Genomic DNA, 16,483 nt, shown 5'->3' with positions numbered 1-16,483 from the left:
TGGCTGCTTGTGCCCCTTCTTTGCTCACTGATGATTCCATCGTTGACCACAACCTCCAGAGAGCCAACGTCTTGCGTCCCCCTTTCCACTCTCGGGAGGATCCCTTCCCTCCTACTTCAAAGAGCAAACAAGCCGTCAGTTGCACCCATGGCCCTTGAGGCACGTGCCTGCCATGGGCCAGGTGCACAAACTGCCAAGCAGCCCCCACCGTGAGGCGGATGGGCGGGGGGCGTCCAGCGTGCTCTGCAGGAGCGTAGAGGCAGCGTGGTTGTTTGTACCTGACCGTGGGCAGTTACTGTATCTTTCTAGACCACGATCGCCTCATCTGAACTACGCCTCCTTCCTGGAGTGGATGTGAAGGTTGCGTGGGTGCCTGTCCCAGAGAAAGCTTTCGGGTGAAGTTCGCCATCTCTGCTACTGACCCGGAGTGGACGGCCCCATTCTCTTGACTGTCATGACATCTCTGCCCTGGACCACTCCCTCTCTGCACCCTGGCTGGCCCAGCCTCCTTCACTGCTTCCTGTCCCTCTTCCCAACTGGCAGATGGCAGCACGCCTGGAACCCAGTCTGGGGTCCTCTTTTCTCCTTTGCCCAATCTCGCTGGGTTGTCTCCTCCAGTGCCCTGATTCTCAACACTCCATATGTGTTCAGTTTGCCACCCAAGTTTCTATCCCGCTCTGATCCCTCCTGAGATCTAGATGGGATTTCCATCCCGTCGCCTGGTTGGCATCCCCTCTTGGCTGTCTCCCAGGTAACAAAACCTCGGTGTATCCAGACCAGCCTAAGAGACAGGGTAGTGAGAACCCTCAGCTTTGTGTTCAGTTACATGTGGGGTTTCCTCCCTGCTCTGCCACTTAGTGCTCGATAGAACCCTGAGCAAGTTACGTAACCTCTCCAGAAGCCTCTTCTGTAACAGGGGAGGTGACAGTCTCTCAGGTAGAGGGCTGCGTAAGGATTGAAATTGGGTGAGGAGAATGCACAGTGCCGGCTGTATCAGTATAGGCTGCTGAGAGGCTAGCCCCACCCTGCTCCGGGGTCTGGCCTGGCAGTGAGTGGTGGTGTCAGCTACTGGGTCGGGGAAGCTGGGAGAGGACCAGGGTGGGGAGAAAGATGGGCAGCGCGTGAGCTTCCTGAGTTGCTGAACCAGTGACCACAAACTTGGCGGCTTAAAACAGCACACATTTATTCTCGCACAGTTCGGGGATCTGGCAGCACTGTGCTCCTTCTCAAGGCTTCCGGGGAGACCCATTCCCTGTGTTTTGGGGCTTCTGGTGGCTCCTCTGTGCACATGGCAACCGCCCTCCAGTCCCTGCCCCTGTCTTCCCACGGCCGCCCCCTCATTGTATCTCTGGCTCTTCTCCTCCTCTCTCTTCCAGAGGCACTTGGGATGGCATTTAGGGCCACCCAAGGTAACCACGTATTCTCACTTCATCTCAAGAACCTTCATCACATCTGCAAAGTCCTATTTTTTTCCCAAAAAAAAGTCACATTCACAGTTGCTGGGGATTTGGTGTGGATGTCTTTGAGGGGAGGGGGGAAGGCGGCATTTGTCAGCCTACCATGGGGAGTCACCCTTAATTAGCTCCCCTTGCTCCCCACGCCTGGCGGATCAGTGACCCCTGTCAGTCTTTCTCCATCTCTGCGTACTTCCTGTCACCACTGTAGTACTGTCCCCAGGAAATAAAAAAAGAAAAAAAATGAGAAAAGCTACATTCACAGAGGCAATCTCTAAACATCCAATAGAGCAAGGGCAGTGCATTATATTTTATCCCATGCAGAGGAGACAGGAGCAGGACACCAAACTGCACGTCTAGAATGAAGTTAACTATACTGGTGTATGTGTCCAGGAACCAGACAAGGATAGTTATCTGTCCAAGTTCCCATTAGCTCTTCTATATGTATCATGTCATCTGCAAGTAGAGAGAGTTTTGCTTCTTACTTTCCAGTCTGCATGTGTTTTATTTCTTCTTCTTGCCTAATGCCCTGTCAAGAAGCTCAAGTACCATGTTTTGCTTTTTTTTTTTTTTGAAGATCTAATTGGCTTTATTAGGCAATTCATGAATCTGGCAGAATCCCATCTAGCACCCAGCAGGGTACTTACTCTCTAGGACCATGTTGAATAGAAGTGGTGAAAGCAGGAATCCTTGTTTTGTTCCTAATCTTAAGGGGAAAGCTTTCAGTCTTTCACCACTGGGTATATTAGCTGAGGGTTTTTCATACATGCCCTTATCAGGTTAAGAAAATTCCCCTCCATTAGTTTGTTGAATGGTTTTATCATGAAAGTGTATTGGATTTTCAGAGGCCTTTTCTGTATCAATTGAGATGATCATGTGTTTTTTCCCCCCTTCATTCTGGTAATGTGGTGTATTACATTGGCTGATTTTTGTATGTAGACTACTGTAATGGAATGAATAGCATCTCCCCCAAATTCATGATCATCTGGGACCTCAGAATGTGACCTTATTTGGAAATTGGTTCTTTGAAGATGTAATTAGTTAAGATGAGGTCAGACTGGATTAGGGTAGACCCTAAATCCAATTATTTGTGTCCTAATAAGAAGGTGATGTAGAGACAGAGACAGAGGGAAAGTGGCCATGTGATGATGAAGGCCAAGATTGGAGTGATGCAGCTACATGCTAAGCAGCCCCCAGGATTGCCAGCAGCCACCAGAAACCAGAGCCTCTGGAAGGAACTAACCCTGCCAATAACTTGATCTTGGACTTCCAGCCTCCAGAGCTGTGAGGGAATCAATCTCTGTCGTTTTAAGTCACCTGCTTTGTGGTACTTTGTTACTGCAGGCCTCGGAAACTCATATAACCGCCTTACGTTTCTGGGATAAATCCCACTTGGTCTTGATGTATAATTTCCTTAATATGCTGCTGGATTCAGTTTGCTGGTACTTTGTAGAGGTTCCCTTCAATCCTGTCTCCACATCATGGCCAGAGTGATTTTCTGAAGGTCCAGCTCTGTGTGCACCCTTAGTGCTTTGAGGCAGTGACATCCCGTTCCTGAACAGGGCCTCTGAAGCCCTCCAAGCAGCGGGCTCTTTCCTTTTGGCCTCGCCACACCTCCCAGGCCCACCTCCCAGCTATGATAGGTGTCTTTCAGCTCCTTAAGCATATCCCAGTCCACGTAGCTAACCACTACCCCGTCCTTCGGATGGCACTTCGAATGGCACTTCCCCAGGGCGGTCTCTCCAGATGAGAGGAAGTCTCCCGTGCCGTGGCACTCTGCTCTTTCCTTTCTGTGGCCCTCAGCACACGGCGGATTCCTCATTCAGTGTGCGTCTTGCCCCTCGACCATAGGCCACATGATAGCGGGGACTGGAGGATCTTGAGCACAGCTGGATCCCCAGAACTGGGCCCTCAAACAGTAGCTGCTCCCCGACTGGAACAAAGAGCTGCTGGCTGGTAGGCGGGGTCATCTCTCAATGGAGGACCCGAGGGTGAGTGGCATTGTATGTTAATTCAAAAGTCCAGACTCCATTATGGAGGGTTTCAAGTCAGCCTTATTCTTGAGAAAGTGAACATGCAGGCAAGGAATTTCATTTTAACCTGTTGTAGTTGAGGAGCCTGTGTGGGGACGATAAAGCTCTGGAGCTCAGAAAAAGGTCAGGTTGGAGGTCGAGTGGAGGTTGCAGCCTTGGAGGGGAGGGGATGAAGTTACCTAAGGAGCCTAGGTCATGTGAGCAGGGCCAGGCACCAGACCGCCGGAAATGCTGTCTGTGGAGGGTGAGAGAGGAACTCAGTGAAGGAAAGGGTGCTCCAGGTGGTCGGGAGGAGACCGCAGAGAGGAAGGGAGAGGTCCCAGATGCCAGGAGAGGAGGAATGTCCAGGAGAGAACTAGGGGGAGGGGTGTCTTAGCTTGGACAGCTGTAACTAAGTATCATAGGCTGGGTTGCTTATAAACAGCAATATTTATTTCTCAAAGCTCTGGAAGCTGGAAGTCTAAGATCAAGGCACCAGCAGATTCAGTGCATGGTGAGAGCCCACTTCCTGGCTGTAGACAGCCCTGTTCTTGCTGTGTCCTCACACTGCCAGAGCAGAAAAGGGCAAGCTCTGTGCCGTCTCTTCCAAGAAGGGCACGAATCCCATTGTGAGGCCTCCTCCTTCATCACCTAATCTCTCCCAGAGGCCACGCATTCTAACACCATCCCATCGGGAATTCAGGATTCAACATGGGAATTTCTGGGGATTCAAACGCTCAGTCTGCAACGGGGGGAGGTGTGTGGACTTCCAAGTCTGAGGGCGTGGGAAACCTGTCCTGACACTTGCTGCCTTTGGCCTTTGGGAGTTGCCAGCCCTCTCTGAGGCTTTGCTTTTCTCACCTGGGAATCCTCCCTGCTGCGTAGGATCAGCATCCCGGTGGGCCTTCACCAGGCGCTGAGCAGCTGGCTTGAAATCACAAACCCCTGAGTCCATCCTTCAGCTGCCTCCGTCCCAAGGGGTGTTAGGCTTTCTTCTCCCTGAGGGTCGAGGATGGCCCTGCCGCCACTGCTGCTATGAGCTGATCCTTGGGGACTTGGGGGCCAGTGGGGAACAGTGTCCAAACATCGCTGGCTTCCCTCTGAAACCCTGCTTTGCCCCCATAGAGAGAGGTGTGGCCAGAAGGTTCGAGTCTTTCAGAACTTTCTGAGGCCCCTCCCCCTGTTCCTGCTGGGGTATAGGCGGGGCCCCTTCTCACTGTCCTTCCCCCTCTTCTGTGTCCAGACCTCCGGGTGCCTGCTCTCTGTCCTAGCATGGAGTAGGCACTCATGCTCTTTTTCTCCCATGACCCCATTTTATGATTGTCATTTGTCTTGTTTGGAGCTTTAGTAATCAGTTTCCAGGCAACAAAGTGGCTTTAACTACATTCTCCTGGTTAACACCAGCCCTGAGCACGCACGCCCTCCATGCTGCCCCAGCCTCAGGTCTCCCTCAGGGGTCCCTGCCCAGCTCGGGGCTTTTCGAGGTAGGTGCTGGGGGAGGTCATAATACATCAGTGCCCGAGTATGGGGGGCGCGCACCGAGCCTTGCTCGGATTAGCGTTCATTAAGATCGTTTATTTAGTTAGTATTTAATCCCCACAGTGAGCCCCTGGAGGCTTTCCGGTGAGAAAGCTGGGTGCAGAGAGATGGAGAGGACCCATAGCTACTTGAGTGGCAGACCTGGGATGATGAACCCACGCTCCGTGCCACCAAAGCCTGTGCCTTTAACCCCTCGGCCAGCACTGTCTTCAGTGGGCACCGAGGATACCCTTTATGAAAACATCATCCTGCCACGCAGGCAGGACCAAGCTCTAGGCTGCTTTGGCCACAGTTTGTGTTCAGAGTGTTCTGTTGAGTGAGAGCGCCTCACGTCATCCTGTACCGAGCGCCAGAGGACAGGCGCTTCCAGACCCGACGACGACATCTTCTTTCCCCGCCAGTCATGTTTGCGGCTCCTGAGCTCGAGCAGGTCCTCGGCCCCTGCTCCGCCCCCGGTGGCTGGGCTCCGGTCCCCCGGCATGGCTGTGGCACGAGCTTGGGGCACACTCCCCTGTTCCCGCCTCCCTGCCTGGCCGCCCCAGGCCCACACCCAGGCCCCTGAGCAGGACCCCAGGCTCAGGCCCCAGGCCCTGGGCTCCTGCTGGGCTCCCTGCCTCCCCTGGGCCCTACAGGGGCTGGGTCAGCCCTTTACAACTCTTTCTCTCCTGGATGGCCCTGCCCCACGCCCTTCGTCCTCGACCCTTCTGCACAGAACACACCCAGCCTCAGACGGGAACTGCCCCCCACCCCGTCCCTACCTCCACGCCCCAGAAACTAGGGTGGCCTCCCTGCTGCGTCCTTCCCAAACCCCCTGCCGGCTCAGCCCGCCCTGGTCCTGTGCCCACTCCTTCCCGTGAAGTCTGTCCCAGCTGTGCAGATAAGCCCTCCCTGGAGTCACTGTCCCCGTCCCCTCACAGCTGGCTCCACCGTTCCCCTACCCCCGTGCCCATCTTGACCTGGACTCTTCCCGGTATGGCTCAAGCGTTCCCCTACCCCCGTGCCCATCTTGACCTGGACTCTTCCCGGTAAGGCCACCGAGTACCTTCTTGTCACGACCTCACGAGCTTTTGACACAGTGGGTAGCCTCTCCTTTTTGAAAGACTCTCTTCCCTTTTCTCTTGATCCTCCAGTCTTTGGCTGCTCTCATCAGTCTCTTTTGCTCTGCTTTCCCTAAATGTCGGCCTTCCGCAGGCTCTGGACGTGACTGCTCTCCTCACCACACATGCTGTCCCTGAGCCCTGGATGCCGTCCCCAGAGCTGCCGCCCTGCCCCTCTTCTGTGCTCCAGAGCTGTGCGTCCTGCTCCCGAGATAGCTCCACCCCTCAAAGCCCAGTGCTCTGTTCCTCCTCCGGAAACCAGTCCACAGTTTACAGTTCAGTGCCTTCTAGTCTATTCACAACGTTGTGAGACAGTCACCACTATCTCATTCCAGAACGCTTCCATAGCCCCAGATGGAAACCCTGTGCCCACTGGCAGTCGCCGCCCATCCTCCACTCTCCCCAACCCCTGTCCCCAACACCTGTCAACCACTAATTTACTTTCCATGTAGATTTCCTTCTTCTGGACACTTCATACGAATAGAATCATACACTGTGTGGTTCTGTGTGCCTGGCTGCTTTCACTTGGCCTGACGTTTTTACGGTTCCTCCATGTTGTAGCATGTATCAGTACTCCATGCCTTTGTGTGGCTGAAAAACAGTCCATTGTATGGACACAGCACAGTTTATCTGCTCATTCATTGATGGACATTTGGGTTGCTTCCACCTGATACCCATTGTGGATATTCCTGCTATGATTTGTTGTGTACAAGTTTTCATGTGAATACCTGGTTTTAGTTGTGTGGGAATTGGAATTTCTGGACCAGATGGTAGTTCCGTGTTTAACTTTTTGAGGAACCATCAGACTTTTTTCCACAGAGACGGTACAATTTAAATTTCTACCAGCAATGTATTAGGGTTTCAATTTCTCTATATTCTCATAACAGATGTGTTTTGGATGTTGACCTCTGCAAAATATAAGCTAATTGTAGACCAGATTTTGTTATGAGATTACCAAGGGGTGAGCCGTATCCCCCTTTTTTGTTACATTTGCACTTTATTTTACTTAAATTACTTAAATAAATCTCACTGGGATTTACAAATTGTTTTATATAGAAGTTTTGTGGTAGTACAAGTTTATTTTTTTAATATTTATTTATTTATTTATTTATATTTTCGGCTGCGTTGGGTCTTTGCTGCAGCACACGGGCTTTCTCTAGTTGCAGTGAGCAGGGGCTACTCTTTGTTGCAGTGCGCGGGCTTCTCATTGCGGTGGCTGATCTTGTTGCAGAGCACGGGCTCTAAGCACATGTGCTTCAGTAGTTGTGGTGCGTGGGTTTCAGTATCTGTGGCACATGGCTCAGTAGTTGTGGCTCGTGGGCTCTAGAGCGCAGGCTCAGTAGTTGTGGCGAACAGGCTTACTTGCACCGCGGCATGTGGGATCCTCCTGGACCAGGGCTCGAGCCCGTGTCCCCTGCATTGGCAGGCGGATTCTTAACCACTGCATCAGCAGGGAAGTCCACAGTACAACTTTTTTATTCAGATAGATGGTAGAACATTTTAAAACCCAATTCGCCTTGTGTAAGATCCAGTTGTTAATCGTTTTTAAAACTGATGATGGGTAATGGAAGATTGTTGTGGGTTGAACTCTGTTTCCATTAAAAAAAATGTGTTGAAGTCCTAACTCCTGGTACCTGTGACTGTGGCCCTGATTTGAAATAGGGTCTTTGCAAATGTAATCAAGTTAAGACGAAGTCGTATGGAATTAGGATGGGTCCTAATCCAGTCTGACTGGTGTCCTTATAAGAAGAGATACAGACACAAGGAGAAGGCCATGTGAACATGGGGCAGAGATTAACGTATCTATAAACCAGAAACACCTGGGGCCACCAGAAGCTGGAAGAGGCAAAGAAGGATCCTCCCCAAGAGGCTTGTGAGGGAACACGGCCCTGCCAGTACCTTGATTTTGGACTTCCAGCCTCTAGAACTGAGAGAGGAGAAATTTCTGTCACTTTAAGCCACTCAGATTGTGGTACTCCGTTCCAACAGCCATGAGAAACTCATACAAGGATGTAGGAGGCTTATTATAAACAGATGAGTTTGTTGCTTCGTTAATGGTCTCTATCTGGTTAACACTAGAAAGAACAGAAAAGTTAACTCAGATGAACTGACATGTATCTTTTGTTTTCACAGGCAAAGGGTGGGGGCTATGAAAGTGAAAGTGCATACCCAAACGCAGAACTCGTCTTCCTGGAGATCCACAACATTCACGTGATGAGAGAGTCGCTGCGAAAACTGAAGGAGATCGCGTACCCGGCCATCGACGAGGCGCGGTGGCTGTCCAACGTGGACGGGACACACTGGCTGGAGTACATTCGGGTACAGAGAGGGCCCGTCCTTTACGTGCTTTCTGCTTAAGATTTCTCTGCAGCTGGGCCATAAAGCTATCTGTCTGTGTCTATCTGGGTGGTTTCTTAGCATTGCAAGTGAGTGCATCTTTGCTGCGTACTTGGGCTTTCATAGTTTCCATGGGCAGCATCCAAACTGTGGTCTTTGTTGGGGGGGCTTTTGTGACATAACAGATAGAAATAATGCTTGCCTCAGATCAGGTTTTTAAAGTACTTTATGGCCCTTTGATAAAGGACCCTATTTACTACTGTAGTTTTTTCTTAGTGTAAGTTTCTCTTTTTTCCCTCCAGATACTAACGTTTCCTAGTGATTCTTAAATTGATTGCATTCTTGTTTGGTTCATTGACCTGAACTTCCAGTGTTCTCCACAGAATTCTTTTTGCTGTAATAGAAATTAAATGTAGCCTGGTTTAATGTGCCTTCTTTTCTGAAGATGCTTCTTGCTGGGGCAGTAAGAATTGCTGATAAAATAGAATCTGGGAAAACCTCAGTGGTGGTACACTGCAGCGACGGTTGGGACCGAACATCCCAGCTGACGTCTCTGGCCATGCTGATGTTGGACAGTTACTACCGCACCATTAAAGGATTCGAGGCTCTCATAGAAAAGGAGTGGATAAGCTTTGGACATAGGTTTGCACTGGTAAGTTGAGACAGTGAGGTGCACACTTCATTATTTTGCTATATCATATGCATATTCGTATCACACATTACACATACACTCACACACACACACACACACACACATACACATACACATACACACACACACGGGAGATGGCTTTGTGCTCTGTGTGAGACCTGAATTGCCATAAGAGAATGCCATGGACCTCAGCATTGTATGTTCCTGGCAGGGCAATCTTTTTTTTTTTCCTATGTAGGTATCCCTTTATTTTTGTAAAGAATTAAGGTAAAATTCATATAACATAGAATTAACCATCTTAAAGTATATAGTTCCATGGCATTTAGTGCATTCAGTGTTGTGCAACCACCATCTCTGTCTAGTTCCAAAACATTTCATCACTCCCAAAAGGACACCTTGTACACATTAAGTAATCATGCCTCATTTCCCTCTTCCCACCAGCCCCTGACAACCACTAATGTGCTTTCCATTTCCCTGAACTTGCTTACTCTAGATAACTGACATAAGTGGACTCATACAATATTTGTCTTGCTGTGACAGGCTTATTTCACTAAGCACAATGTTTTCAAGGTTTATGCATGTTATAGAACCTATCAGACTTTATCAGTAATTCCTTTTCATGGCTGAGTGGTATTCCATTGTGTGGATATACTGCATTTTGTTTATCCGTTCACCTGTTGGTGGACACTTGGGTTATTTCCATCTGTTGGTGATTGTGAATAATGCTGCTGTGAACATTGGTGTACCAGATTTTGCCATACAAAGTACCATAAGACTGGGTGGCTTAAACAGAAATTTATTGTCTCATCATTCTGGAGGCTGGAAGTCCAAGATCAAGGTTCTGCCAGGGTTGGTTTCTCCTGATGGCTCTCTCCTTGGCTTGCAGACAGCTGCCTTCTTGTTGTGTCCTCACGTGGCCTTTCCTCTGTGCACACACATCCCTGGTGTCTCTCTGTGTCCAGACTTCCTCTTCTTATAAGAACATGAGTCAGACTGGAACAGCCTCATTTCAACTTAGGGCCTTTAAGGATGTGATTCTCTCCCAATGCAGTCACATTCTGAGGTACTGAGGGTTAGGACTTCAACAGTGCTGGACACACAGTGGTGCTCAGTTACGTGTATCCTCCAGTTTTAATCTTCTAGTGATCTTGCGAGGCAGCTGCTACCATGGATAGATGGGGAAACTGAGTATGAGCTATCTGCCAAGGTCACCCAGCTATTGAGGGTACAGCCAACCTTCAGGCAGGGGTTTCAAGCCTGTGGTCACTCACCCGCTCGGTCTGTCTACTGTTCCTTCCCTCGAGTTTCTGTGGATGAGCTCCTATCTGAAGCCAATTTCTGTCCTTGCCCACCTATCCCATGATCCGGCTCATGGATGGTTCCTGCCTCCATCTCCCCTCTCCCCTTGATTGTTTCCATTGATAGAAACGTGCTGCTACTTATCCCACCCTAAAACCCAACCCTCTTGACTGTACTTCCCCCTCCAGGTGTCACCCTGAACATCTGCTCCCCACTACAACAAATCTGCACAAAACTAGTCTGTTCTGGCTCTCACTGTTTCTCTCCTTCTGGTCTCTCTTGAACCCGCTTCAGCCAGGCTTCCTCCTCACTCCTCCACACCTTCGCCCTGCCACTGCTCTTGTCACAGTCACCAATGGCTGCCACTCTGCTTCTTCTATTTGGCCTGAGCATTTGATACTGGTCATTGCTCCCTTCTTCTGCAAACACTTTCTTCCCTTGGCTTCTAGGTGGCTACAACCTTCTGAATTTCCTTCTACCTTCTGGTCCTCCCTCTCTCCCCAACTTCTTTTTTTTTAACACCTTTATGGGAGTATAATTGCTTTACAATGGTGTGTTAGTTTCTGCTGTATAACAAAGTGAATCAGCTATACATATACATATGTTCCCATATCTCTTCCCTCTTGCGTCTCCCTCCCTCTCACCCTCCCTATCCCACCAAAGCACCGAGATGCTCTCCCTGTGCTATGCAGCTGCTTCCCACTAGCTATCTGTTTTACATTTGGTAGTGTATATATGTCAATGCCACCCTCTCACTTCGTCCCAGCTTACCCTTCCCCCTCCCCGTGTCCTCAAGTCCATTCTCTACATCTGCATCTTTATTCCTGTTCTGTCCTGAGGTTCTTCAGAAGCATTATTATTATTACTATTTTTAGATTCCATATATATGTGTTAGCATACAGTATTTGTTTTTCTGACTTACTTCACTCTGTACAACAGACTCTATGTCCATCCACCTCACTACAAATAACTCAGTTTCACTTCCTTTTATGGCTGAGTAATATTCCATTGAATATATGTGCCACATCTTCTTTATCCATTCATCTGTCGATGGACACTTAGGTTGCTTCCATGTCCTGGCTATTGTAAATAGAGCTGCAATGAACCTTGTGGTACATGACTCTTTTTGAATTATGGTTTTCTCAGAGTATATGCCCAGTAGTGGGATTGCTGGATTGTATGGTAGTTCTATTTTTAGTTTCTTAATGACCTCCATAATGTTCTCCATAGTGACTGTAACAATTTACATTCCCACCAACAGTGCCAGAGGGTTCCCTTTTCTCCACACCCTCTCCAGCATTTTTTTTCTAGATTTTTTGATGATGACCATTCTGACTGGTGTGAGATGATGTCTCATTGTAATTTTGATTTGCATTTCTCTAATGATTAATGATGTTGAGCATTCTTTCATTTGTTTGTTGGCAATCTGTATACCTTCTTTGGAGAAATGTCTATTTAGGTCTTCTGCCCATTTTTGGATTGGGTTGTTTGTTTTTTTGATATTGAGCTGCATGAGCTGCTTGTAAAGTTTGGAGATTAATCCTTGTCAGTTGCTTCATTTGCAAATATATTCTCCCATTCTGAGGGTTGTCTTTTGGTCTTGTTTATGGTTTCCTTTGCTGTGCAAAAGCTTTGAAGTTTCATTAGGTCCCATTTGTTTATTTTTGTTTTTATTTCCATTTCTCTAGGAGGTGGGTCAAAAAGGATCTTGCTGTGATTTATGTCATAGAGTGTTCTGCCTGTGTTTTCCCCTAAGAGTTTGATGGTGTCTGGCCTTACATTTAGGTCTTTAATCCATTTTGAGTTTATTTTTGTGTATGGGGTTAGGGAGTGTTCTAATTTCATTGTTTTACATGTAGCTGTCTAGTTTTCCCAGCACCATTTATGGAAGAGGCTGTCTTTTCTCCACTGTATATTCTTGCTTCCTTTATCAAAGATAAGGTAACCATATGTGTGTGGGTTTATCTCTGGGCTTTCTATCCTGTTCCACTGATCTATATTTCTGTTTTTGTGCCAGTACCATACTGTCTTGATTACTGTAGCTTTGTAGTATAGTCTGAAGTCAGGGAGCCTGATTTCTCCAGCTCCATTTTTCTTTCTCAAGATTGCTTTGGCGGGCTTCCCTGGTGGCGCAGTGGTTGAGAGTCCGCCTGCCGATGCAGAGAACACGGGTTCGTGCCCCGGTGCGGGAAGATCCCACATGCCGCGGAGCAGTTAGGCCCGTGAGCCATGGCCGCTGAGCCTGCGTGTCCGGAGCCTGTGCTCCGCAACGGGAGAGGCCACAACAGTGAGAGGCCCGCGTACCGGGAAAAAAAAAAAAAAAAAAAAGATTGCTTTGGCGATTTGGGGTCTTTTGTGTTTCCATAGAGATTGTGAAATATTTTGTTCTAGTTCTGTGAAAAATGCCGTTGGTAGGTTTTTTTTTTTAAACAAATTTATGTATTTTATTTTATTTGGCTGCATTGGGTCTTCGTTGCTGCTCACAGGCTTTCTCTAGTTGCGGTGAGTGGGGGTACTGTTCGTTGTGGTTCGCAGGCTTCTCATTGCGGTGACTTCTCTTGTTGCAGAGCATGGGCTCTAGATGCACGGGCTTCAGTAGCTCTGGCTCACGGGCTCTAGAACGCAGGCTCAGTAGTTGTGGTGCACAGGGTTAGTTGCTCCGTGGCATGTGGGATCTTCCCAGACCAGGGCTCAAACCCGTGTCCCCTGCATTGGCAGGCGTATTCTTAAGGACTGTACCACCAGGGAAGCCCACCATTGGTAATTTGATAGGGAGTGCATTGAACCTCAATCAAAGTAGATTGCTTTGGGGAGTATAGTCATTTTCACAGGGCTGATTCTTCCAATCCAAGAACATGGAATATCTCTCCATCTGTTTGTGTCGTCTTTAATTTCTTTCATCAGTGTCTTACAGTTTTCTGCATACAGGTCTTTTGTCTCCTTAGGTAGGTTTATTCCTAGGTATTTTATACTTTTTGTTGCAGTAGTAAATGGGAGTGTTTCCTTAATTTCTCTTTCAGATATTCATCATTAGTGTATAGGAATGCAAGAGATTTCTGTGCATTAATTTTGTATCCTTCTACTTTACCAAATTCATTGATTAGCTCTAGTAGTTTTCTGGTAGCATCTTTAGGATTCTCTATGTATAGTATCATGTCATCTGCAAACAGTGACAGTTTTACTTTTCTTTTCTGATTGATTCCATTTATTTCTTTTTCTTCTCTGATTGCTGTGGCTAAAACTTCCAAAACTATGTTGAATAATAGTGCTGAGAGTGGGCAACCTTGTCTTGTTCCTGATCTTAGTGGAAATGGTTTCAGTTTTTCACCACTGAGGATGATGTTGGCTGTGGGTTTGTCATATATGGCCTTTATTATGTTGAGGTAAGTTTCTTCTGTGTCTACTTTCTGGAGAATTTTTATCATACGTGGGTGTTGAATTTTGTTGAAAGCTTTTTCTGCATGTATTGAGATGATCATATGGTTTTTCTCCTTCAATTTGTTAATATAGTGTTTCATATTGATTTTGTGTATATTGAAGAATCCTTGAATTCCTGGGATAAACCCCAGTTGATCATGGTGTATGATCCTTTTAATGTGCTGTTGGATTCTGTTTGCTAGTATTTTGTTGAGGATTTTTGCATCTATGTTCATCAGTGATATTGGCCTGTAGTCTTCTTTTTTGTGATATCTTTGTCTGGTTTTGGTATCAGGGTGATGGTGGCCTCGTAGAATGAGTTTGGAAGTGTTCCTCCCTCTGCTATATTTTGGAAGAGTTTGAGAAGGATAAGTATTAGCTCCTCTCTAAATGTTTCATAGAATTCACCTGTGAAGCCATCTAGTCCTAGGCTTTTGTTTGTTGGAATATTTTTAATCACAGTTTCAATTTCAGTCCTTGTGATTGGTCTGTTTATATTTTCTATTTCTTCCTGGTTCAGTCTCGAAAGGTTGTGCTTTTCTAAGAATTTGTCCATTTCTTCCCAGTTGTCCATTTTATTGGCATATAGTTGCTTGTAGTGATGTCTCATGATCCTTTGTATTCCTGCAGTGTCAGTTGTTACGTCTCCTTTTTCATTTCTAATTCTATTGATTTGAGTCTTCTCCCTTTTTTTCTTGATGAGGCTGGCTAATGGTTTATCAATTTTGTTTATCTTCTCAAAGAACCAGCTTTTAGTTTTATTGATCTTTGCTATCATTTCCTTCATTTCTTTTTCATTTATTTCTGATCTGATCTTTATGACTTCTTTCCTTCTGCTAACTTTGGGGGTTTTTTGTTCTTCTTTCTCTAATTGCTTTAGGTGTAAGGTTAGGTTGTTTATTTGAGATGTTTCCTGTTTCTTGAGGTAGGATTGTATAGCTATAAACTTCCCTCTTAGAACTGCTTTTGCTGCATCCCATAGGTTTTCGGTTGTCGTGTTTTCTTTGTCATTTGTTTCTAGGTATTTTTTGATTTCCTCTTTGATTTCTTCAGTGATCTCTTGGTTATTTAGTAGCGTATTGTTTAGTCTCCATGTGTTTGTATTTTTTACAGTTTTTTCCTGTAATTGATATCTAGTCTCATAGCGTTGTGGTTGGAAAAGATACTTGATACAACTTCAGTTTTCTTAAATTTACCAAGGCTTGATTTGTGTACCAAGATATGATCTATCCTGGAGAATGTTCTATGAGCACTTGAGAAGAAAGTGTATTCTGTTGTTTTTTGGATGGAATGTCCTATAAATATCAATTAAGTCCATTTTGTTTAATGTGTCACTTAAAGCTTGTGTTTCCTTATTTGTTTTCATTTTGGATGTTCTGTCCATTGGTGAAAGTGGGGTGTTAAAGCCCCCAACTATTATTGTGTTACTGTTGATTTCCCCTTTTGTGGCTGTTAGCATTTGCCTTATGCATTGAGGTACCCCTATGTTGGGTGCGTAAATATTTACAATTGTAATATCTTCTTCTTGGATTGATCCCTTGATCATTATGTAGTATCCTTCTTTGTCTCTTGTAATAGTCTTTATTTTAAAGTCTATTTTGTCTGATATGAGAATTGCTACACCAGCTTTCTTTTGATTTCCATTTGCATGGAATATCTTTTTCCATTCCCTCACTTTCAGTCTGTATGTGTCCCTAGGTCTGAAGTGGGTCTTTGCCAGACAGCATATATATGGGTCTTGTTTCTGTATCCATTCAGCCAGTCTATGTCTTTTGGTGGGAACATTTAATCCATTTACATTTAAGGTAATTATCAATATGTATGTTCCTGTTACCATTTCCTTAATTGTTTTGGGTTTGTTATTGTAGGTCTTTTCCTTCTCTTGTGTTTCCTGCCTAGAGAAATTCCTTTGGCATTCATTATAAAGCTGGTTTGGTGGTGCTGAATTCTCTTAGCTTTTGCTTGTCTGTAAAGGTTTTAATTTCTCCATCGACTCTGAATGATATCCTTACTGGGTAGAGTAATCTTGGTTGTAGGTTTTTCCCTTTCATCACTTTAAATATGTCCTGCCACTCCCTTCTGGTTTGTAGAGTTTCTGCTGAAAGATCAGCTCTTAACCTTATGGGGATTCCCTTGAATGTTATTTGTTGCCTTTCCCTTGCTGCTTTTAATAATTTTTCTTTGTATTTAATTTTTGATAGTTTGATTAATATGTGTCTTGGAGTGTTTCTCCTTCGATTTATCCTGTTTGGGACTCTCTGCACTTCCTGGACTTGACTGACTATTTCCTTGCCCATGTTAGGGAAGTTTTCAACTATAATCTCTTCAAATACTTTTTCAGACCTTTTCTTTTTCTCTTCTTCTTCTGGGACCCCTATATTTCGAATGTTGGTACATTAAATATTGTCCTAGAGGTGTCTGAGACTGTCCTCAAGTTTTTTCATTCTTTTTTCTTTATTCTGCTCTGCAGTAGTGATTTCCACTATTTTATCTTCCAGGTCACTTATCTGTTCTTCTGCCTCATTTATTCTGCTATTGATTCCTTCTAGAGGATTTTTAATTTCATTTATTGTGTTGTTCATCATTGTTTCTTTGCTCTTTAGTTCTTTTAGGTCCTTGTTAAACATTTCTTGTATTTTCTCCATTCTATTTCCAAGATTTGGTATCATCTTTACT

The 16,483-nt window shown here is 46.0% G+C and overlaps 1 protein-coding gene across 3 annotated transcripts in view; it reads left to right on the top strand.

The window, feature by feature from the left end:
* Positions 1-16,483, top strand: part of MTMR1 (myotubularin related protein 1) — a 72,951-nt gene that overhangs the window by 37,026 nt on the left and 19,442 nt on the right. For all 3 annotated transcript variants that reach the window (XM_081221657.1, XM_081221656.1, XM_081221658.1), the window contains 2 exons: positions 8,236-8,421; positions 8,885-9,091. In XM_081221657.1, the coding sequence (XP_081077783.1) occupies positions 8,236-8,421; positions 8,885-9,091 (393 nt within the window). The remainder of the gene's footprint in view (positions 1-8,235; positions 8,422-8,884; positions 9,092-16,483) is intronic.

This window comes from Mesoplodon bidens (genome assembly GCF_964165515.1).
Source record: "Mesoplodon bidens genome assembly, chromosome: X".
Taxonomy (NCBI): domain Eukaryota; kingdom Metazoa; phylum Chordata; class Mammalia; order Artiodactyla; family Ziphiidae; genus Mesoplodon; species Mesoplodon bidens.
The sequence above is the reverse complement of the archived record's forward strand: the minus strand, read 5'-3'. Positions and strand labels throughout refer to the sequence as shown.